The sequence below is a fragment of the Pholcus phalangioides genome, unplaced genomic scaffold (assembly GCF_987345545.1).
Source record: "Pholcus phalangioides strain wild (caught in Gottingen) unplaced genomic scaffold, Ppha-v1.0 ptg000007l_1, whole genome shotgun sequence".
NCBI classification, from domain to species: Eukaryota; Metazoa; Arthropoda; class Arachnida; order Araneae; family Pholcidae; genus Pholcus; species Pholcus phalangioides.
This window is the reverse complement of record NW_028301600.1, coordinates 13767841-13793914: the sequence shown is the minus strand read 5'-3', so window position 1 is coordinate 13793914 and position 26074 is coordinate 13767841. Positions and strand designations below refer to the sequence as shown.

Below are 26074 nucleotides of genomic sequence, written 5' to 3'. Positions count from 1 at the left end.
ATATAACTTAGGAACCTGTACGACCTCATATGTGTATTAAATATTACCTATTTTTACCTTGGATTGTTTCGCTTGTCAATAGGAAGATTGGCATAATTCTCCCTCTTCCTTTGCCTGTCTGTAATTAAGTAATAAATTTTTTTTTTGCTTGAAAGGACAACCAAGCCAACCCATAATGTTCAGCCGATATTTTACAAGTGGTACACACTCACATTCAGTCTGTGTTTCAAATTAAATTAATCAGGTTTTTTTCCCTAGTGGACATTTTAAGGATCTCCTCTTGCTTGCATTTTAGTTGTTCTATCTGTTGTCTTCTTGGGTCATATTGAAAGAAAATTCCTTTTTACAAGTTCATGAAATTATTAAACATGGTTCCATAAACTTATGAACTGTACTCAAACACCAAAATTCACTTGCTACCAGCTTAACTTCATCCTTTCCCAAAAGCCTCAATTATGCTTTTCCAAAAAAAAAATCTCAGTATATTCCTCATGTTTTAGATTGTTTATTAAGTGTTCTGCATAACTCTACCATAAATTCATATTAAATAAGAATTAATTACTTCTGTACTTAATTGACCCTAGAGTGGTACCTATATGTCTAAAAGACAGTTTTGTATAGGTATCACAAGCATAGATTTTTTTTAGGAACCATTCTATGGGTTAAACTATATTTGTCAAAACACTTTTGATCTGTCCAAAAATAAAAATTAAACAAAAGAATATCACTAACTTAAAACAAACAAATTTTTGCTACAGGTGTAGATAAATATCTTCTACTTTACATATGTTAAATTCAGAGCAATGCATGTGAATGAGCTGGTGCTACAAGCATTATTGCATTTGTCAAAAGACTTTTGCGTGTGACTATATATATGACTTTATTTATCTCATGTAATGTATGTGGAGTATTAAGTGAGTTTTTTGGGCAGTTGTGTGGCAGCAGGTATTTGCCTTTATAAATTTTTGCAGGTTTTCACAGCATGTATGAGCAGTTCTCATTTCTGTGCCATACCATAAAGGCACTCCTGCAGTTTTAGCTCTGGGATCTCATAATTGGTTGAAGTTTTGTAAGCCACTTTGTCACAACTCTTACATTTCATTTGCTGTAAATGTGCAGTGTATTGTGGCATGCTTCATACTGCCTTGTTCTTTAGAACAAAACTTTATTGCCTTTTGTTTGCATGAAATTTTATATCTCTGAATACTGTAAAAATGTAAATTTCAATGGTGTGTGATGCTGTTCTCCAAACTTTCATGTGGTAACGGAATCCTCATTCCATGAGCTTTATGTTGAAGAGACATCATACTATGGATAGTTGATGTTTTGTATGTGCCTGGCTATATATTTGTACCCTCATTTTTTTAATTATTCAGTGTTTTGAAGTATCAACTCAAAGCTTTTTTTTTTATTGTTATTTTAGTTTTATATATAAGTAAACCTTTGAATAATCATTAAAATTACATGATCAATTGTTTTAAAAATAAGTTCCAGCTTTAAAAAAATGCATGTTGTGTATGTGTATGATTGTGTTGTATTATAAAAATGGCTTATACCACTGCTAAAACTAACCCTTTATGGGTTTCAATTTTTTTATTTTATAATCAAATATTAATTTGAATATGTCTGGCAATTTAAACAAACTTTAATCTATCAAACAGACATGTGCTAAATATAATGAAAATGATTATTTTATTCAACTATTTTTTTAAAGTGACTTTCCCCCTTATATTATTGCTTTCTTGTAATATTTACCAGCATTATTGCATACATCTGTGAAATAGAAGAAACCTGATCTGTGAAACAGAAGAAACCGGTTTTTAATATCTTAGTTCTTATCTAGAGCTCTTGTTAATTACATATGTCATTTTTTAAGGAATATTTCAGGGTTTTTTTCATATTTTTTAGGTTCTAATTTACTCCTCATTTTAATTATTTATTCATCTTGATTTTTTTTTAATGTTTACATAATCTCTTGACAGCAAAAACCAATTTTTTACTCAGGTGTATACAGAACCTACTTTGGGGGGAGGGGAAAAACAGGTTATCTCTTCCAGAGAAATTTGAGTTACTAATCTTTGAGTTACTAAAATTGACTGAAACAGCATATTTCTTTTGATATTTAAATTTTTTGCAAAATCTTATCCTGCAGCATATGCCTCTGGTTTTACTATGTTTCTCGAACAAACTTGAGTAGTTATTCTGTAAAATCGAAAGTTCGTAAATAGGAAAGATGTTCAAAGTAATGGGAAATAACATTGTTTTGGACCAGAGGACTAGTTCACGAGTTGGAGGTTTATAAAATTGAGTGATGACTATGGTTTTGAGTGCTTTTGTCTTACTGGGGGAAGTTTAGCAATGTTCAAGACATTTTTTGTAGGTGAAATTTCCCTGGAAGGAGTGTCTTGTGGGTGGGAAAATACCAAGTAGGGGCGAATATTTGTGAGTCTCTGCCAGAGGTCCAAAACTTTATATTATCTTCTCAGGAGTTGGGGGGTTCAGATGTGACAGTGATTCCAGTACTGCTAAGGGGTAATAGGACGTTTGTGAGTAATATCCAGAATTTTCAACTCAGGCTTGAAGGACATTTGCTTCTCTCTTGGGGTTGAGGTGATATAGAGCTCCTTGTGCCTTCTCAATCGAATACGTATTATTTCAATAGTAACCAATCACTTTAATTCATTATAATTAAGTCAGTGTTGGGGTAATTAATTGACAACTACATATTCGTAAAGGACATCTTTATGTTTCTAATGGGGTTATTCACCTCGCTCTGGCACTCACCCATGCAAAGGGAAAATTTTCCCTTTCTCTCCAGGGTTGTCAAAGTGACTTTCTGTCGAGATTGGCGTGGTGGTGTCTCTTCTGTGGTGATTCACCACAGAGTCATCTTTTTGATGCTTCTTTGTTTCACTGACAGGCGACTTTGTTGGGATTCATCTAAATAGGTAGGGGTCTGTGAGGTTCATAATAGGCTTTTCAAGGTTTTTTACTCCCAGACCAGATAGATGGGAATGTGGGTTAGTTAATGATAATAGTAACAGTATTGACAGGAGATTGCCCACCTCTGACTTGGATGGCTTCTCGACTGACACTAAATCAAAGGGCAAATTAAAATGTGTTCTAGTAAATGCCAAGAGCTTGGGTAATAAGATTTTTTAGAAACTATGATAGATGTAGAGGGCCTAGACCTTGTAGCCATTACAGAATCTTGAGCAAATGATAGGGGAGAATCCTTCCTATATATCTCAGAATACGATACTTTTTTCAGAAATAGATCTGGCAGGAAAGTGGGGGCAGAGACTTGATTCACATGAAATCATGTTTGCAGAAAAGAGTGTAATGTATAGAGCAGCGGTTCTCAACCGGTGCTCTGTGGAGCTCTTGGGGCTCCTTGTGCAGACTCCAGTGGCCCTGCGGCCGCTCGAGGAAAATTAAAAAAAAACCAGTAAAAATTAAAAACAATTATATAAATATTTTTAAATAGTAAAAATAAATCAGTCACTTTGATGAATAATTAAAAAATTGGCCTACGGGGCTCCGCCATAGAATTTTTTTACTTAAAAGGGCTCCGCAAGTCAAAAATGGTTGAGAACCGCTGGTATAGAATAATGATATTGAAACTACATGGGTTGAACTTAATCATATGGTAGGAGTTTGTTGTAAGGATCCAAATTCAAGGCGTATCGGGGGACTTGGGGTTTGGTTTCCCCAAAATGTTAGAAAATGACCAAAAAAGGGAAAAAAGATGGCCAAATCTATTGTTCTCTCTGTCACTTTAGTTCCCCCCCACCCCGAACGAAACTACATCTTCAAGCTTCAGGAGGAAATTTCCTACATGTGTAAGCATAATAGGGTTGTCGAATTAAGGGATTCCAATAACATTGGTTAAAGATCAATATGAGAAAGGCTTTCTTAAGTTGATGCTGGATAATTTTTTGCATCAGCAAATATCAGAAGCTACTAGAGGTACTGTTATTTAGGATTTAGTTCTTGCTAGTTCCAGGGATCTTGGTGAACATGTTTGATGGGGGGATGACTTTCCTTCTATTGATGATTGTGCCTTTCATGTTAGTTTGGTAATAAATGATGCGATGGTAACATAGAGTAATCGACTCCATTTTATACGTAGCATGTACAATGAATGCAATAATCTTTATAGCAAATGTAATAAATCATTGTCAATAAATGGGATATATATAATGAATGCAATAAGTTGGTGCAAATAAATGAAATAATAGGCATAATCAATGATCTGAGAAATCAAAATTAACTTAATCTCAATAGTAAGTGAGTCTTTCAGGAAAATGCACTGTTCGTCCAGATCTGATGGTTACCAAATTAGAGGGTTTTACAAGCTTGGTGTCGTTTGTTTTGGGAATAGCCTTTGGTGGATTTTAGTCATGGGCGGAGATACAGGGGGCATTGCACCCCCCCCCCCAGCGTCAAAGGTGGAGTAGACTGATCTAATGTATATATGTATTGACATCATCATCATGCCCCCCCCAGCCAGACTTCCTAGTCTCTCTCCGCCTATGATTTTGGGCATCATTGGTGATCAAATATTTTTGTTAATTATATAAGTGGGTTTAACTCTGTCAAGGTTTGTCACTGATTCTGATAACAAACTTCTTGTTCTCGCTTTCTATTACCTCGTACAGTCCAGAGTAAGAAGGCATCAGAGAGGGACGGATAGTGTCCATTCAAAGAAAGACATTAGAGCAAGACAATAAATCTTTATGAATGTACACAATTCTTGTGTTGCAATCACAGGAATAAAGAGGTGATAGCTTATGTATGATCTTATGCAAACACAAAACGTAGGTTGATTCAGCTGGTTCCCTATATGCATCAGGAGAAAGTAGATCAGCTGGAAGACAGAGTGTTGTTCCATAAACAAGGTCCTTGCTGGTGGCTTCAATGTTTTTGTAAGCAACTCACAATCCCAAGAGAACTATTGGTGACGACTCTCCATTGAGTGTTGTGTGTTTTGAGAGCACTTTTTAGAGTACGATAAAACTTTTAAAACATGACTTGAGGATTGTATGCAGTTGAATGTATTCTGTGATTGGCAAGGATTGCATTTAACTCATGATAAAGACTGGATTCAAAGATCCTACCTTGATCTGTTGTGATTCTAACAGTTCCAAATCTTAATGCCCATCCATGAGTGAGAGCTTTAGCTGTAGTTTCAGCTGTCATGTTTTCTTTGATATGCATTTTGTCCATCTGATAAAAGCGATCGATGATGTACAGTATTGGTATACTTCTGATGGTGGTTAAGGTCTAATGAAGTTGATATTGATTTCAGCAAAATGAGCGTCAGGTATTCCAAGAGAGATTTTGTATGGGGGAAAATTTTTTCATTTTGACATTTTCTGCAGCTTTTGACATCTTTTATAGATCTTTTCATACTAGGCCAAACAAATCTTGAAGAAATAAGTTTCGTAGTTGCCAAGGCTCCTGGATATGAAAAATTGTGTAGGTGATGGAATACTGCTGTTCAAAGACGTTGCGGTATAAATAGTCAACTGTGTTTCGACACATTGCAATATAAATGAGTAAATAAACATTCTTGATAGGAAAATATTGTTTTATGATTTGTAAAGATGAATCTGTTGCCGCCAAAATATTTAGCAATTCCTCGTCTTTGGCTTGAACTTTAGAGAGTTCCTTGTAATTCAATGTGGGTATTTGGGATAGAGCATCATTTTTTGATCCTAGAGAGAGCATCTGCAACAATGTTGTCTTTTCCCTAGATGTGCTGATTATCCGTAGAAAAGTGTGAGATGAAGTCCAAATGTCTAGGAGAATATTTATCAGGTTTCTGCTGGAATGCAAAGATGAGAGGCCTCTGTTCTGTGTATATAGTAAAGTTTCATCTTTCAAGCATATATTGATAACATTTTATGCATGTATAGATGGCTAGAAGTTCCCTGTTGTAGGTTGACCAATGATGTTGCGATTTTCTTAACTTCATTAAAAGAAATGCGAGTATTTGCCACTGGGAATCAACATGTTGCATGAGAGCTCCGCCAACAGAGGAGTCTGAGGCATCAACACAAATGCATAGCCTAGCATTTGGTTTGGGATGATGCAGCAGTTTTGCTTGAGCTAGGGGCTCTTGCTTGAACGAAGTATTCACTGGGCATCATCGGTCCATTGAAGAATGTCTTCACGCTTCGATTTGCTTGATCATTTGGATTTCTTCTGGTTTTTAACTTCTAAAAATTTTACGGATGGAACTAAGATTTGAGCTGCTTGACATATAAAACAGCGATAACAGTTGAAAAGTCTGAGGAATCATCATAGTTGTTGAGAATCATGAGAGGTAGAATCATGTTGTAGGAATCATCTAATGTTGACCACTTCTTCCCACGAATCTACAGAGAGGCTATTGAAATATAAGAAACTTTGAAATTGAGCAGATCCTGGACACCAGCTCTCAGAAGAACAAGAACCTTCCCCTTCAAGATCCAGCAACAGAATGACGACAACAGCCAATCAGATAACTCCACATCTCTCCGCCAATTAGGTTCTACCAGCATAACAACTGTTTACAATACGCTGCCAGCCATAGAATCAACTGACCAATCACAAAACAATAGTGTAGTTCAAGCCACTTATGTGCATAAATACAACTTGAGACTCTGGAAAACTTGACTTTGATCCAGTTTATCAATTCTCCTGATGATGCCAACCACTAGTGTTGGGGAAACGTTGAGAACCAACTCAAACGGACGACGGTCTTCGAACCCGAAAAAACAATTTTTATGAAATGATGGCCGCGAAAACCTTATCAACTATTTACATCATAGTTGTGTTTATGGTTTGAGGTTCTGGGAAATCAAAAATAGCTTTTACTTGTGAAAAAGAGGTTCTATCCCTATTGCAAACATCTCAAATCCGGGAAAGTTCAGAGATGTTGCACCAAATGCAGACTTTGATGGTTTCAAAGAAAGGCTGCACTCATCCAGGCATTAAAATAGAGATGTTTTTGGATGAAGAGATGAAGCTATGAGAATGCTTCCATGCAGGGTCGTTGCGTACCTTCTCTGGGTCCTGGGGCAGGCATTTTCTTGGGGACCCTTAAAAAGGAAAAAATTATGCAAAATAAGTACATTTTTTGTGAGCTCCTGCACTGTCAGGCCTGTAGCCAGAAATTTCGTTCAGAGGGGACCACTTTCATTTCAGCGGGGCACCAAAGTGATAGAATGATGAATTTGGTCATCTTTTTCTCTGTTTTAGTCATTTTCTCATATTTTGGAGGGGGGAAACAGACCCCCAAGTCCCCTCTCGCTACAGACTTGGGCACTGCATCCACGAATGCATATGTAAATGGTAGACCAAGTAAGACTTTGTCTATGAATCATTGAGAGGTAGAAGTGGCATTACAGACACCAAATTGCATATGTGGGCTTTCATAGAGTTCAAATGTGTGATGATTGCTGTCATGAATGTGATCTGGATGAATTGGAATTTGATTAAAAGCACTCACTAAGTACACATAAGAGAAGATTGTTTTTCCATGCAGTTCAGACATGAAATCTTGGATGTTGAGTACAGCGTATTTGTCCTTGATGGTTTTCGCATTCAATGCTCTGTAGTCTCTGGCGGGATGCCAGTCGTCACCACCATTTTTGTTGACCCATGTGAAGTGGTGATTTGTAGTTGCTTTTTGAGGAACAGCTTTGGTATAAGGGACAGGTTGGCGATTTTCGGCGACTTTTTTTTCGGCGCCAAACATGTCCGACGACCCCATCAAAAGTCGTCAAGGCCGTTAGACACATTGCAGGCGCAGAAAAAAAAAATCGCCAGCATAGAAAACAATATGAAAAAATATCATGAAAACAAGCGAAATGGAAACATAAATAAGAGCTGGATTGAGCGAGCATAAAAATGCTAAAACCAACAAGCATAATTATAATAATAAAAATAATTATAAATTAAAACTCTGACTCTCTTTCCGGGAATCCGGGTTCTTATAAATAAACAACGGTCCTGCATGTTGTATAAATAAATATATTCTATGTGTTATAAATTACAACCCGGACTCACTTTCTGTGTATCCAGATTCTTTTAAATAAAATAAAAAGGATGCAGGGGCATCCTGTATGTAGAAAAGAATAAATATTGGAAAATATTAAAGGTACAACCTGAGGGAAGAGATATTCAAAATAAATAATCCGACACACACACTTCATTATATATATGGAAGGAAGAGAAAATGAACTAATATCCCAATGGTTTTTCAAAACGCTGCGTTTATAAGGTGATGTCATTTGGAAGAAAAAGAGAGAGAATAGAATGGAAAAAGAGAAAACCAGTTTGAAAATGGCAGTAAGACCCGTTTGAAAGACGCACTAGGAACACGGAAAAACAACAACCAGCGCAACCGCCTGGCAGAATTTGGAACAACGACAACCCAGTACAGTTTGGAACAACAACGAACCAGAGCGCACCAACGATGGCAACTTATCGCCGGAAAAAAAGTCGCCAATTTGGCATGTCCCTTATACCAAACCTGTTCCCTTTTTGATGGCCTGATGTTCCCAGATCTAGCATGTGGTGGAAGGCTTGTTTTATGAGCTTTAATTTTGCCATGTCAAGTCTTCGGGCTTTTGCTGTAACTGTAGCACAAACTGCACAAACAACAATAAAATGCACTGTATTGTGCTTGATAGGTTGGTCACAGGAAAGAGGATTTGTAATTTTAGGAAACTTTTGCAATAAGTCATAATACACTGAATCACCATCCACTAATTCGATAAAATGTTCAGTAGCATACTGGATTTTACCATAGGCACTTAAATTGGTTGATGGTGGTAATGGTCAAGAGCTATGCAATTCCAGTGAAAGACATAAATGATAAAGAAAAATCTGCTCTGAGTATGGGTGTGGAAACGTCTGTTGTGTAGAAGGGCCATGAAAATTCCTTCGCAAATTTAAATCCAGCAAAAGTAGTTGTTGACCATAAACGTTGATGGCAGATGAGTTAGTGGCGACGAATGATTGAATCAGTTGTATTTTATGCTGAGAAGTGATTACTGGTAGAATGCAAACATCGCTGCCCTTTTCCACTTGGAAGGAAAAGTTTGATTTTTTTTATCTTTTACATATAGGTGTTAATTGATTGAGGCAAATGAATTTGCCTTGAAAATTTGGTCCATGGGGCGTTCGTTACTTGTGACCAAAAGCGGCCGCCTAGCTAGTTTTCAACTTGCTAAAACTTGCAGGGAAACTAACATTTTCTTGCCTTGTCACTGAAGTTTTAGTGGTAAAAGCACATATTATCTTTGGGTTCCCAGAACAAACTGGAATGGAATCATGATCTATTGTTGCATCGATGGCTGCAATAGTTGAAAGGAAATTGCCAAAATCATGGTCGTTGAGATTCATGCGTCATAACTGATAGTTCTTGGACTTGCTTGGAGTGATAGCAGAAGAATCTGCCTAGTATTTCAACTAGCTCTAAAGCGAATGTTTCAGAACTTGGAATGATTTTTATATTATTGATTCTTATTTTTTTTAATGTATCGCAACCAAATCAATCAATGGAATTAAAATTGTGCATTAAATGTTTAATTTTTACTTTAATGCCCCAACTAGGCACAAACGTTATAATTCTGACAATTGGCAGGTATGCCCTAAAAAATTTCAACTTAGATCTCATTAAACAAATAGAAATAATCGTTGGAGCTTTACAAGTGGATCACGCTTAGTGCAATTAATTTTAGTGGTCCCAACTTTTACTAATACTTATCATGATTTACCGTTTAAAGAGTTTTCCCCACTCATAACGTTTTCATGATGGTTTTTTAAAAAACGTTATAAACAGGATTCACATTTGCTTCTTTATCAGCAATTATCTACCAGTAACCCCCTCCTCCACCTGAGGCACTGGAATATTCTTAGGAGCTATGGATGAAATCAAGCAAAAATGTAGCCACGATGAGTGATAAAGGGTGTCCCACACCCTTTATCACTCATCCTGAAGCACAGACATGATGCATTTCGTGAAATATGTTGAAACATATTGTTGAGATGTGTTGAGTTACTTTTTTTTCTTTTCGGACGTCAGGATTTGGACAAAGATAATTTTAGTTTCAATATTTTTATTTTTTTCCGCACTTATTTATTTAAGTTAAATTCTTAAAACTGTTGATATTTTGGCCGCAGTTCACATTTTTATGAACACGCTGGAGACAGGAGCGTATGCATAATTGACGTTTAAAGGAGACACAAAGAATATCTTTGTCAAAGAGTCTTCTGAGTTACTAATATTCAAAAAAGCATCTTAAATTAACAGAAATTGATAAAGGCAGTATAAAAATGTAGTTTAATTCTTTGGTTTTTTTGTTTCATTAATTACAAAAATATTTAAAAATTTTTATGTTTGATCATCTGGGGGACACAAGGGAACACACCCCTTCTTTATGTAGGGCTCTGCTAGAGTCCATTCCTATTCGAAGTGCTTTTTCCTTCAAGTGGCCTGCCAGTAAAAATTTCTTATAAAATGGTCTGCGTCAAACCATCTATGTTTCACACCCTTTCTTTTACAAGCATCAAAAGTCAAGGTTTAACACATTCAACAACAAATTTTGTCCATTTTTTTGGAAAAAAAAATAGATAAAGGGGGTGGGCTTAGCTGAGTTTTGTCATTGTAATGAATGATATTTACTGGTCATTATATTGGATGAAAAATAACATGGAAGTAATAGGAAAACATTTGGGACTAGTCATTAAAAAGAGCATCGACTGTATTGTGCTTTAAATTTGGTGTTTGTGTTATATAGTTCTTTTCTTGTTTCAGTTTCTGTTATATTTTCTCTTCAATTAATGCATAGTTTTTGCAAAGTGTAAAACCCTCATAAAACGAGTAAATGACATTCTAAGTACAGAAGCCCTTTGTTACATCATGCATGTTGCGAGGCAAAGAAAAAGAATGACATACTGAATGCATGAAAGAAGCATGATGTCTTCATCCAGGTTTTATTGATTAAATTTATAAGGTAGCTGTTTCAATTCAAAGGCACAAAGTATCTGAATGTGTATTATAATAAGATGCAGTATAACGTGTGACTACTGAATGATAATTCTTTTTTTTTAAGATTGTAGATTTTGTTTTGAATAAAAATTGTAATTTAGATTAAGTATCATAATAATTTATTCAGGTTACCTTTTTCTTTTAGTGCAGTACTGGCTAAATTCTGCTGTAAGAAAATTGATATCGTTAAGCAGAGATGCCGACATGCAGAAAACATGAGGGGGGGGGCTGAAAGTTGCTTGTTGTCCCGTATACACGGGACTCAAGTGTGTAAGCAAGAGTGGGAAGGTGTATTGCATTGTTTTTTCAGAAATTATTGGGAGAGGGCTCGGCCTCTTTACAAAATTTATTGGGGGGGGGGAACTTAAATGCCTCAGCCAACACCATCTATAGAAGAAGGCCTCTGCATAAAGCTTATGATGTTACTGAAGGCCATTTCACCTATTGCCATTGGATATAGCAGGCAGATGCATGTGATATTACCACCTTTTTTGCAGTATATCCAATGGCAATAGGAGAAATAGCCTTGTTCAGTGATGTCACAAGCTTTGTATGAAGGCCTTCTTCTGTAGATGGTGATGCCTCAGTCCTAGGCACCTATGTCTTTAAGCAGCATTGTCTTTTTTAATGTTTCAGTTAATTTTTACATTAATTGTAAGGTTTTGAATAACCTTGGAAAAATTAGTACTTAGTTTAGTTCGTACTTTGGGACCTCAACATTGATGCATTAGGAAACCACCTCTTATTCTTCAATATGGAGAACTCTGTCAGTATACAGGGTGCATGGGTAACAGCATGCACAGCATTTTACTGGCAAACTACTGATCCTAGAGTCGTACTTCCAATTAGAAAAAGCATCCAAATAACATATAGAACTTGGATACGTCATTCATGTTGCAAGGGGTTGTAAAATAGTTTGTATAAAAAGTTAACTTTTATATTTTACTGACACCCTGTTACCCTGTTACAAAAAATCCACTTACAAAGTTGTTGCCCTGTCTCTCCTGATGACAATGGGTGAAACTGTTTATCTGTATGTAATGCTGTTTTTCCCAAACTTTTCTCCATGTTTTGAATTCAAATATCTCAGTGAATGATGCACTTAAGACAAAGCAACAACTTTCTAATAGGATTTTGGGCACAAGGTGTCCATTTAAAAAGTTTAATTTTTTATTTTAATAACTATACAAACCTTTGTACCATGAATGACGTATCTGAGTTTTACATGTTACTTGGATACTTTTGTAATTAGAAGTATGCCTTTGAGATCAATGGTTTGCCAGTAAAATTCTGTGCATGCTGTTACCTATGCACCCTGTATATATGTGAGAAAATTGTTTAACTTTCCTTATTTGGCTTTTTGTGTCTAACCATCAGGAAAGGATTGACAAGCAGTTAAAAGTTAATGCTGAGATCTCCTTGTTACAGTAAGATTTCGGTATAGCATTAGTTTTTTGATATTCCGGATAGCATAGTTGCCAAAAAATATTACTCATTATTGAGTCACCCTGCTTATGAAGTCATTTTTATCCCTATGGGTGATGTTATAGCAAGGTCTGACTATTTCTTCCCTACTTTTTTCCCCTTACAGGAAAATTTAAAAAGGAAATAAATCATTAAAAAAATTTATTTCAGAAATGATATGTCAGATAAGCTGATTTGTGATCAAGCAGGATGTGTTATGATATTAAAATTCTATTTTAAAAGTCATTACCGGCAAAATATACAAAACAATTTTTTAATGACTGGTTACGGAAAGTATAATTTTAGTTATTATAGTTGTTGCATTTTGATTTCAATGGCTCCGTATTGTATAATTTTCATTAAGATAAGTTTCTTAACTTTCAGAAACCTATTGAAGTTAACAAGTGTTAATTTGGAGGAATCATTTCTATAATGCAAATCTGACATTTAGATTCATATAATTTATTTTTTAATTCATGATTTTTTTGAAACACGCATTAATTTCTGCCAAGTTTTCATGATTGAAGTTTTGTTGTGAAAAATTTTAGATTGTTCAAAAACTTCTGTAAAATATCATTTGTTGCAGTCAACTTCATGATAACTTAAACCTTATTAAGATTAGTTTTTACTAGTTACATCCATCACTAATGATAATTTTTTTTATAGGAAGTATCCCATGAATTAGACATGTCATATGGAATATTAGGAAGTACATTTCGAAGTGGTAATCAACATTTCATCTGCTTTTACATTTTTTTAAATGAAAATTATTGATGTGTTTCTGTAAAACATCATAGCAAAAAATGGTTTTGTTATAACAATGGTTAATCATAATAAATGAAATATTCACAATTAGTTGGCCTACCCCAGGATAGACCAATCTATTTACAGTATTGTTGGCCAAGGTGTATACAAAAGAATGCATTGGTTGGTTGCAATATAGATATTGTTTTAGATTGATTCCACCACGATTCTTGAATTTATTTACAATGATCAATAGTGGAAGGGAGATTTCTCAAATCAATTATGGCATGAGGGAAGAAACTATATTTTTAAAATAGTCAGTAGAAGCAAATACAGGGTATTTGTAACAACTCATTCAGAGGAATCAGCTATCTGAAGTATCAATGTTAAGCTGACCATGAAGAATCTTATACAGGGGGATTTGCTACCATGTGTAAAAACTTCAGGAAGAAATAGGTGAACTCAAACAAAAGCTTACGCAACATTTTCTGGGGGGGGGGTTAAAATTTTTTTCCTGCTGAGGGTTTTTTATGTTTTTCCTGTAAAATGACATTATAATCTTGGCTCGGGAGAGGGGGGACTTCTACCCCCCCCCTCCCCCCCCCCTGTTTGTGTACGCCAATGACCTCAAATATGAATGAAAATTGCGTAGCAATACATGGTTGAAAATATTTTGACATGGTAACACATACAAGAAGTGAAAAGTTACTACGTAATTGAGCATGTTAATTATAAATATACACCAGCAAAAGTGATAGAGGTAAAAAAGTGTTTCAAGTGTTGTCCATGAACTGTCATGCAGGTCTCAAATCTCCAGCACGTGGAATTTTGAGCATTCGGGGAATATTCCAGGCATGTTTTGAACTTTTCTGCAATGTGGGCAACCAGTTTCTCAGAGCTGTCAATGAGGGTGTCATATACCTGTGTTTTATTTTAATATGTCTCCTGAAGAAGTGATCAAGGCATTGTAGATCTGGTGATTGAGCTGTCCAAAGAACCAAATGCATGGAACTCTCGTGCAATTCCTTTTGCATTTTAGTAAAGCATTTCCAACCCTGCATTGCTTGTGATTATGATTTGTCTTTGAGTCACCTACCCCTCCCGGAAGTTTGTATACACTGTAGCGAATCCCCCTATAGAGCAATGTTTCTCAACCCACAGTCCACTACGACGATGGCATGGGTGGTCCGCAGGCACACTTGTGTGTTGTCCACACAAGTCAGATAATTCAATTCGGACTGAATGAAAAATTATTAAATTGTTGTAATTGATATTATAGTAATATATCTATCCAGGTTCAAATTGAAATTGCACATTTATACTTAGGTTCACCATACCTCATCAAAGAAAATGCGGGAAATTGCCATTCTAAATAGAGATATAACTAATTGTAGCCAAAAAAATACAATTTACAACAAATTTTGTAATTACTGTACTGATAAAGTTGGTGAAGGGTGGGGAAATGAAAGGCTGCTACAAATCACAGTAAAATTTATTTTGCAAAAAACATTTAAATGACTAGATGACCGTATTTCATTGAGAAAAATAAGGGGAACTGGGATCTTATAAGTCAAGAAATGCTACTATAGAGTATAGTTAATTGGTAGGCTTGTCTGTGTGTAGTGAGAGGTTCATAAAAATAAATTTGTCAAATATATGAGTGATGCGGTATCTTGTATAAGTGGGATTTGTTTAAATTTAAATGTCTCCACTACCTATATGTTTTTTGTATTAATATGTCTATAATCTGCTTATTATATATATAAAATGCTTTATTATATGTATTATAATCTGCTCTGTGTGTTTCTTTTTTTTCCAATTTTTTGATAGTCTTCAATTCAGAAATCAGATACCCAGGACAGAAAACTGAGTAATGCAAAATTACCGTATATACTTGTGTATAGGCAAAGTATTTTTGTTGAAAAATTTGTTGTTTAATTTTAGGGGGTCTGCTTATTACACGAGTCAGTTTTGAAGGAGAAAATATTAACTCCCACTTTATTAAATCATATAGCTACATGCCCTCTTCACAGCTAGCTTGCAGATCAGTGTCGTGATTGAACTTTTGTAGATGGTGTCATCAATCAGTAGAATAATTTTTGTAGCTGTAAATGTGTTACAAATCAGTACAGTGATTTTTGTAGCTATGTTCAAACCCCACGGAACCGATGATGTTAAAGCCAAAGCAAATATTAAAATGATGTTGGCTTTGATACCAGGTGGATTAACATCAGTTTTACAGCCTTTAGATGTAAGCATCAACAAGCCTTTTTAAAGGTTATTTAAGGAATTTATGTACTGAATGGATAAGCTCCAAAGATGAAGAAACAACAAAAGTGGTGCCTTAAGGAAATCTAACATTGGCTTAGTGTGCCAGAGGGTTCTCAAGAGGCATGGAATTATTTGTCCACCATCATCAGATCCTTTAAAAAGTGTTGTATCAGCAATGGAACAAGCGAAACTAAAAAGGACATCCTGTCTGAAAGTGACGCCGCGATGACAGCACAGTTGAAGATTCAAATGAAAATGCCACATCGTATGATGACTTGGCTTACGATGTAGAGCTTTGAGAATCAGAACGAAGTGATTACAAAGTTTGAATCACATTTTTCATTGTAACTTTCATTCCATGAAAATATACAAAAACATTTTTTCCTCTAAAATATGCTGATTTTTTGGAGTTGGCTTACACACTGTTTCATAGGCGTAAACTTGTATCTGGCCCATAGGCATTAACTTATTGAAAATGGGGGGGGGGAACCCTCAGACTCAAATAATGGAACCTTGTTTATACGACGCATTGCATAAATACAAAAGCGGTATAACTGGAACTTTTTCCGAAAATTACCCCCCCCCCCTTTTTTTTTACAAATGTTTCCCAAAAACTATTTTGTAAAAAATCTGTCATTTTGATTCAAAATCTTAAGCTTGAGAAGAAATATTATACTATCATAACATTACTGTTGTAAAGTCTCAAGCAATTTTACGGCATTCATTTCAAGATTTAACAGAAAAAAATATTTATTTAAACCTTATGTAAAACGTCCTATACATACTTGTTTGTTTTGCTTTTGGTTTCTATATCTAAGCAAAAAGTAGATGATGTATTGAGTTCTGTTGTTGAAAGATTTTTCTCTTAAAGAAAGAACTAATAGTGTACATGTTTGCTATCAGCAAGGCCGGAACTAGAGGGGGGAGCAGAGGAGGCAACTGCCCCAGATGGCAAAATTTAGGGGGTGGCAGTTATAGGTGGGAACAGAGAACACGTTACAAAATTATCGAATGTTGCCGGCAAAATCATGTTTGCCCCGGTCGGCAAAAATCCTAGTTACGGCCCTGGCTATCAGCATACCATAGCCTGTTCAATAATTATTTCAGTACCTGTCAAAAGCCATTGAACTGGTCAATCATCTTAAATTTTATGGCTTTTTTCAGTAAAAAATATGCTTGAGAAAAAAACTACAGTCGATCCCACTTAGTTTTTCGGCTTACAACGTTTCTTCATGATGTGTTTTTGAAAACCGGAAAACACTATTTCAGTGACACGTTTTTACCAAGTGAAAAATTATATGATTGAAGTGATAGAAATGGTGTTTTCCAAAGATTTGGGAGTTTGAATCGAAGTGAAAACGTCGATTAATTGAAGTGTATACAGGCAGGGCCCTGGGTAAATCAGGAATTACGAGGCTCTTGCAACAAGAGTCAAAGGTGTTAATTGGTCAGTGAATGTATGTTGTTTGAATTTTGGGGGCTCAAAGTTATGAAGGCTTCATTTGCCCATGCAGAAACTAGGCCCTGTATACAGGGGTAATGTATAGGAATGCGTAACAACTGAAGCCAAATGTCGTACAAATGAGTAAGTTCAGAAACGTAATAGGGAGACGTATAGAAAGGGTCCCATTATATTTTCCTAAATGCAGTAAAATCTCCACAAATGATCACCTGTGCTCAAACACGAATATGCATCAGTGGTCGCCTCTATTCGGCGTAAAATTTCTATGGCAGAGCCCCATAGACTCCTCTTTTATTCATTTATCAAATTTACTGATTTATTTTATTTTCTTCAAGTGGGTGCGGAACCCCCGGGAAGTGTACACGGAGCACCGGTTGAGAACTGCTGCTTCAGTGAAAAGTTTCCCAAACTTTTTGTTCGATAGCCCTTCTTTAAAAAAATTTTTCTTTCTCATCTCTCCCAACTCAACCCACCCATAGGATCCTATACTAAACCCATAGCTTCTACCGACCCTTTGGACTATTGCATCACACTTTGAAAAACACCTTTAGTGGCCATTCTTGGTTATTATATAACTTAATGAAAGGTCACCCAGCAGGAGACGGGAAATCAACCTTTTTATTTTTGATTTTTTTTGGACTATTTATAAATTTGTTATGACTAGTCCTGTTTGTTGCATTTACATATTTTAACCTCTTTTTAACATTAATGTGTGTATAAATGTATGTAATTGAAGAATTTTCAGAATAAGTGCATATTTTCAAGTTGTGCGGAAGATTAAATTTTTATAATTTTTCAAATCAATATTGCTTATAATACAATAAAAGTTATAACAGCTCACAACCATGAGAAAAATTTTCGTTGTAAGGTAGTTCTCATTACAAATGAATTTTCACTTTTTGGTCTGTAAGGACACAAAATTATTGAAAATTTCTGCTTTATCTGCAGTGGAACGAGATCATTTCGTTCTAATATTAACGAAACAGAACTCTAGTCATGCGAAATTGATTTTTGATCTCAAATCAGTTGATTTTCTAAGAGTATAAGAAGACGTTTTCCATAGAATTTTGTATCATCAAAGCGGTTTAGACGACCAACGGAACAATTAAAAGTCTGAACTTATTACATTCACGCTCAATTCCATGGATATATGGATCTTTCAACATTTTCCATCAAATCGGAAATTCGACATTTTAAAATAGTTTGATGTTTGGCTGCTCAACTCCAAGGAACTTCTATCCACAATGGGCCATACCGTATTTGCTTGTCATTTCTTTTCCTTTTTTCACATGGGTTCCCAAAGAGTTCCCACTTTGAGGGTAGCGGATGTCTGGCAACAGATAGGCCCTGCCAGAAATTAATTTGGATTTGGATTTTTCTTTCTGTTTTTCAAGTAAAAAGTAAAATCTCTCAGGAGAAAAGTCTGCTTATTTTTGATATTATTCATGTTTTGTTACTTGAGTGCACGTGTAGTTTGCTTCTTTTTCGAGCAACTTTTTCTTTCTATTAGTGAGCAGCTACAGTACTAGTAACTAGAAACTCCTAAATAAAATGCATGTAGAAGTCATTTGCATGAGAATATGTTTTTGCAAATGAATATGCACCGAGACAAATGAATATGCACCGAGACAAATGAATATGCAATTTGTTTTGCAAATGAATATGCAATAGAAAAGATGCATTTAAAAACAAATTTGAGTTTTTTTTGTGGTTATTTGTTCTTTACAAATACAAATACAACGCCACAAGAGGCAAAATAACCAACAAGATGGCTGATAAAAAGATGCCGATAAAAATATGGATGTCATATATTTCAAAAACAAAAACAGCAACCCAATTAAAAATGGAATTAACACAAATTATAAACAATATATACACATGATAAAATATTATACAATGCCCATAAAGAATACCTATGGTTATCTTATTCTGAGAATGGATAGCTTCTCGATTTACCCCAACATGTTTATCGTTTTTCTTTTTAAACGTGTCAATTGTGTTACAATTTACTACCTCCGGGGGTAAGCTATTCCATTTATTAACAACCCTATTAGAGAAAAATTCCCTGCGTCACCACCATTGTCCCTCACCAATCAAAACTGGTGTCCCCTTGTAAAAGCAGTCGATTGGCAGTGTACTAAAAGTTCATGGTCCATCCTATCCATCCCATTAAAAATTTTGAACACTTCGATCATATCTCCTCGACACCTACGTTCATCCAATGTAAACATATTCAAAAAATGAAGTCTCTCTTCATAACTCAAGCCCTGTGTGCCAATAAGGACACGCGTAGCTCTTCTCTGCACCCCTTCAACCAAGTCTATGTCCCTCTGTAGGTATGGTCTCCAAAACCTTACAGCATACTCCAGTCCAGGACGAACTAATCCTCGAAAAAGCGGAAGAATGACTTTAGGAGAATGCGAAGAGACCTTTTTGAAAATGAGACCAAGCATTCGATTCGCTTTTTTGACCACCACTGAACAATGTTCAGAAAACCTAAGTCGCTCGTCAATGAGAATTCCCAAATCGGTGACCCTAGTTGCATCCGGGATAGTGACACCATTCAACTCGTAAGAAAACCGTGGGTTGTTCGAACCAAAATGAGCGACCATGCACTTATCAACGCTAAACATCATGCTCCATTCATTTGCCCATGCTGCAATCCTGTTCAAGTTGTTCTGGAGCAACTCCCTATCACATTGATTCCCGATTAGCTTCACATCATCTGCAAATTTGCTAGTAATCCCATCGATACCCTGATCAAGTTTATCGATAAAAAGTGAAAAAAGTATGGGGCCAAGGACACTTCCTTGAGGAACTCCACTTGTGACGTCTGTCCAACCAGAGAATTCCCCGTTCACCATAACTCGTTGCGACCTATCTCTTAACCACGAATCTATCCAATTCAGCAAGTTGCCCCCAATTCCAATCTCGTGTAAACACTTCAAGAGTTTGCCATGTTGGACCCGATCGAATGCCTTCTGGAAATCAAGGTAAACAACGTCTACATTTTTGCTCTTACCCAAAGCCTTAGTCACGTGATCATAGAAGCAAAGGTGTTTAGTTACACATGACTTTCCCTTCCTGAACCCATGCTGATTATCCGACAATACATTATTCTCGTCTATCCACTTCACAAACTGCCTTTTGATGATAATTTCCAAAATTTTCGAGAGGGAGCTCGTCAAACTCACTGGACGATAATTGGACACAGCTTCTCTACTACCCTTCTTAAATATCGGAACAACGTTTATATATAGAACAACGCAACACTACTCCTGTATATCTGTGCGACTGGCCCCAACAATTCATTAGCACATTCCCTGAGGACCCTGGGATAGATATCATGTGGTCCTGGTGCTTTGCTTGCACATACATTTCTTAGAAGATTTAGGACCTCCACGTCTTCTACTTGAATATTGTTGAGGGTTTAATTACCCCATGTAACACCCGTATATCGAATATCATTATCTCCATTAAAAACTGACGCAAAAAAGTCATTGAAAGCACTACACATGCCTACATTGCTCTCTACCCTAGAGCCTCCTATCGAGAGGGAGCCAACTGTCCCCTTACATCCATTATTGACGTATCGAAAAAATGATTTTGGGTCAGAGCCAATGTTATCTGCCAACCTAGATTCAACTTCCTTTTTACTATCCCTTATCGCTTTCTTCAACAGTCTTCTTTTATCAGTAAACAATGATAAATCACCTCGTCCACTTTTATACTCTCTGAATGCCATTTTCTTTTCAAGATAAAGGTTCCGCACGCTATCTGTGAACCATAGAGGGTGCGATGTACAAACATGCTTTTTTCGAATAAAGGGTATGACTTCGTGCAAAACAGAGGACAGCTTCGTACTAAATTCTTCCCATTGACTTACCAGCCCTACTGATTCCAACCGGTCTTTCAAAACTTCCACTAACCTTCCTCTCAAAACATCAAAGTTAGTTCTCCGAAAACAAGGAACCAATCTTTTGTTATCAACCTTACCCGAGGAAAAGTTACAGTGAAATCTGACGATACGATGATCACTGGAAGAAAACTCTTCCCCCACTGAAACACGTTTAACTAGATCCTCAGAACTAGTAAGAACTAAATCCAAAATAGCAGTACCCCTAGTGGCTTCTGATACATGCTGATACAAAAAATTTTCGAGCACCAACTTAAACAAGTCTCTTTCATACTGATTTCCAGATGAAAGGTTCTCCCAATCAATACCTGGGTAATTGAAATTGCCTAGTATGAGAACCCTCTTACGCTTACACATGTAGGAAATTTCATCGTGCAATTTGGCGATGTAGTTTGGATCCCTATTCGGTGGATTCTAACAAACCCCAACAAAAAGTTTGACGTCTTTTGTTCTCAAGTTCAACCCATGTGGTTTCAATATCACTTCTCTGCACGTTACACTCTCTAGCCTTCAAACATGATTTCACGTATATCAACACTCCACCCCCTTTCCTATCAGATCTATTTCTCAAAAAAGTATCGTATCCTGAGATGTGTAAGAAAGATTCATCCCCATCGTTTGCCCAAGAGTCTGTAATGGCTATAAGATCCAAGCCCTCCACAACTATCATAGTTTCTAAAAAATCTTTCTTATTACCCAAACTCCTGGCATTTATTAACACACATTTTAATTTGCGCGGTGGTTTAGTGTCAATCGAGAAGCCATCCAAGTCAGAGGTGGGTAATTCCCCGTCAGTACTGTTGTGACTACCATTAACTAACCCGTATTCCCAACTACGTGGTCTGGGAGTAAAAAACCTGAGCTAAGACTATTGTAAACCTCCCAGACCCCCCTCTTATTTAGATGGACCCCATCCGAACGAAGCCACCTATCGGTAAATGCGGGAAGCTCCAAGAACGTGACCCCAAGAGAGGAGCAAATGTCCTTCAGGCCTATATTGAATTGGTGGATCCTACTCCCATATCCCCTACTACCCCTTGGCAGCACTGGAATCACTGCCACATCTGAACCCCCCTCCCTAGCGGATAATAGTAAATCCTGGTACTCTGACAGAGACTCACTAATATTCGCTCCTACCTGATTTGTTCCCACACACAGAATCACCCACAAGGGCAACTTTCGGCGATGAAAAACGTCTCGAACATTGCCAATCTTCCCCCCAGAAAGACAACAGCGCTCGAAACCCCGAAAATCCCTACACACTCGGTTCCCAAGTTCCCTAACCATAGAATCGCCGATGATTAAACCCCTATCACTATCCCCCTCTACCTCATCCACGCCCATTCGCCTTCTAAACTGTCGTTGTTAGTGGAGATTGCTTCTTCATCAACAGGTGGCTCGACGACCAGAGGCTCCGTTATAACTGGGCCCTCTAGCACCCTAACTTTTTCCCGTAAAGCTTCGACCTCGAATTCCAGTCTTTTCCTATCCAAGCACCCTTTACAGTTGAAACTATCAGCTACTATACCCCTAGACCAGGGAAACCTCCCATCGCAAGCTCTACACAACACTAGTCGAGGTCGTGGCATACTAACACTATTGCTAAAGCCAGATAATAATAATAATTAAAAATAGGAAAATGAAAAACGTTAACAGGAAATTAAAATAATGTAAAATACATTACTATGCGAAATATACGTAAGAGATTGTACGAAAAAATTACGTAAAATAGAATGTACAAAAAAGTTACGTAAAATAGAATGCTCAAGACTAAATCACGAAGAATAAAATAAATATGTAAATGAAGAATAGAACACACTCTAAAAAAAGTATTAAGCTACAAAGTACAATTTTTACTTCTTAGAATTAGCTAACTATCTCAAATCACACCAACAATACAACTATAGGCCCAAGTGGAAGGAAAAAAAAGTTATTGAGAGAACCTGGGAAAAAGTATACACTGTTTGCTAACCCTAACGTCCAAAAAACCTACGAATTTAATTCTTTAATTTATTTCTTTAATATATTAAGTAAATAATCTTTCTTAATTATTTTCTTTATTTTTCTCAGTTTTAGTTCATATTTTGCCATTATTTTTTTAGTGGAAAATTCGGACTCTAATTATATCAATCATTTCATGCATTGTTACTTAAGTGAATGGGACAGGGGCATAGCCAGAAATTTCGTTTGGAGGGACCGCTTACATTTCGGGGCCCCACTATATTTTCGCCCCATTCTAGTTTGATCACGGGTCCAAGTAAAAATATACTTTTATTCTCTCTCAGTGAAACCGAGAACAACTCCAGTCTATCGTCGTAGGCAATTTATTACAGATCTAGTTGTACCGTAAATCTGAATAGATCCCCAGATCTCATGAATCCCTGTCCAAATCCCTGGACGGAGTCACGAAAATGATTATATACAAGGAATGCAAGGAAAAATATACAAAAATACATACAGTATATACATCTTTATTTATTCCAGGGTTGGACAAATCCCAAGCACCAGGTCACCATGGCGACTGGAAAATCTGTATTGGCACCTAAAATTTTGTATATGTGATTGCTAAATCAGAATCTAGGGATGGCTCAAAATTTTCAGATTTCATAATTGTCTTCCAACATGGAAAGGGGCAGAGCTGCAACTAGAGAGAGCAGGCGGGTCTGGTGCTCCGGACGCTGGACCAGAATGGGAGTCGAATTCACCCTTTAACTGCTTCTTCTACATGCAAGGGGTGCCAAAATTCCGGCTTACTGCAGGTGGCAAAGTATCTAGTTGCGGCCCTGGGAAGGGGTCATCAATTCTCAGAAAAGTTGAAAAAAGATTATTTAAGACACTTTTTCTCGTGAAAAAACCATGCTTGGCTCCTACGGAATCTGGCTTGTGCCTAAATTTTTTTCTGATTTGTCAAGCCCTGTATTTATTTATATTTTACGATACAGTGTATATATTTCCCTCAAAATCAAATTACATTTCACTTATTTAAGATTTATTTTGCTCTCATATATTGAGTCATATATATCAGGTTTTAAATTAGAATAATAATAATTTTTTTTAGTTACATAAATTTCTTAATAAAAACTCTATTTAAATATTGTTACTGACCGAAGTATGCAAGCCAAATGGAGTTTGTTTTTCTTAAATAAATTTTAAATATGATTGAAAAATGAAACGTAAGTTTAATAAATTTATTGATATGTCTAACAGAAAAAAAAATTATTTTACTACGCTTTATTGATTATAAGTATTATAGAGCTGCAAAATACTGTATCTAGATTATTTTTGAAGATTCTGAATAAATTATCATTGAAGAAAATGCTTTAAATGCATGAGTTTATCAAAAATGTGTAACTATATTTAATATTGCTTACTTTTTCTGTCAGGAAACTGTGCGGAATCACAAGGAACTTGATTTTTTTTCGTTTTTTCTTGTAATACAACATGTTCTACTAACAGAAGATTATACTCTACATGCACAACCGAATATGGTCCATACAAACCATAAAATATTGTGGAACTCTGCCTATCTCAACATTTGGAGGGGGGGGGGTTCAGGAAAAAACAAGGATTTTACTTCAAGTGGCTCCAAACAAAACTATTCTCCCCGTCTATAGCAGATTTCTTCACCACTGTAATTTCTTTATATTCCAATTAGGATCACCTATTGAACTGCTTTTGTCAGCGTCTCTGTTTCACTAATGGCCATCCATTTAGCATAAAACCTTTTACCAAAGCCCTGACCGGCGGCGTCAAAAAGAATGTAGTTTGTTTTCTCTTCTGCGGGAGACAGCAGGGATCCCCATGTAGACGGATGCCTTCAGGTGACATATTCCCCACATTAAGCGACACGCATACACTCCCCCTCCTTCTTCAGAAACTGATTTTTTTTTTGTCTTCCTGCTTTCTTTCTCCCAAAAATTTCCACCCTCCGTATACTGGGCCACGGCTTTAGCAAGCCTCTCGAGGCCCTGGTGCATAATTTTTTATGGGGAGGGGGCTCCCTTGGAAGGGTTATACTCAAAAAAGGAGGGGGATTTGTCCCCCTCTTCTCATTTTGCAGAATAAGAAATTGTCAACGATTTTAAGAAATGTGCAAAATAAGTGTAAATTTTTTTTGTTGGTGCCACCCATTTAGTTCAGGTTCCTGGAGCATTATCCCAGGTTGCCCCAGCCTAGTTTCGAGCCCAGGAATTACCATCATTTTTAGTTTTTCCTGTTATGAATCCATTATAGTGAATCCATTATCTGTAAAAAGTCTGACTTTGGGGGCCCGCCAAAGATCCCAGGCTAGAAGCCCTTCTCCAGTATGTGGGAGTCCATGGCCCTGCTTATAGCCCGCTGAGTTCCACAGACGGACTGTAACTAGGAGTGAAGATCATTTTATTGTTGGTGGGGGAAGCATCAAAATGCCTCCTCGAGATCGACTGAGACGCCTCAAGATATTTTAAATTTCTCAAGATGGTGCGAATGTAAACAGGGTATGTGAAACCCCCCTCTTTGTGGTCATCGGCGGGACGAAAAGAAATTCGTCCATAAAAGAAATGACCGTGAGAGTAGGCACCCTATTAAAACTTTGAGAATAATTCTTCATTGTGAAATAAACACAATTTTGAATAACATAAGTAAGAAATACTACATACTTTTTAGAAATTCCCCAATTTAATTTACAATGAAATATAGCAAAAATTACAGTAATTTCTGATAAATAATTCACATCCTGAGAAATGACCGGAAAAAAGTTTTTGCGGAAAAATCACCACTTTTTACGTGTCACAGCTTCGTATAAAGGCCGAAACACACTGTACTGACGTGCCATGATTATTTCGAGTCTAGGTGTGGAAAATGTGTCCATACCAGCTCTCCAAAATTAATAGGGGGGGGGGGGTCTCAATCCCGTTGGCCTAATACAAGTTTACTACGACAGGTTCCAAGCACTTCTCTGTGAAAAATCGCAAAAGATCTCGGTCCAAAAGCCTGGTCCAGGAGACGGGATCGTTTTAGTCGTGGAGGGAGCGAAGAGTATGTAATTTTTTCCACCCTCTCCACTGAAAAAAATCAATTGAAACGATATTTTGTGCCCCCCCCCCAGAATTAGCAGTCCCCTCAAGATTTCCGCTTGTGAAAACTGCCTTCTTCCGGCCCTGGCTACCCAAGTGTTGGGGTACTGGAA

At 36.6% G+C, this 26074-nt stretch overlaps 1 protein-coding gene across 7 annotated transcripts in view; it reads left to right on the top strand.

Annotated features, from left to right (window-relative positions):
- Positions 1 to 26074, top strand: part of Nt5b (5' nucleotidase B) — a 294946-nt gene that overhangs the window by 248448 nt on the left and 20424 nt on the right. For 6 of the 7 annotated variants that reach the window (XM_089232682.1, XM_089232683.1, XM_089232686.1 and 3 more), the window contains one exon: positions 13178 to 13235. In XM_089232682.1, coding sequence (XP_089088808.1) covers positions 13178 to 13235 — 58 coding nt within the window. Of the gene's footprint in view, positions 1 to 971; positions 1035 to 13177; positions 13236 to 26074 lie in introns of those variants that run through there. The other variant, XM_089232688.1, reaches the window with a different exon arrangement.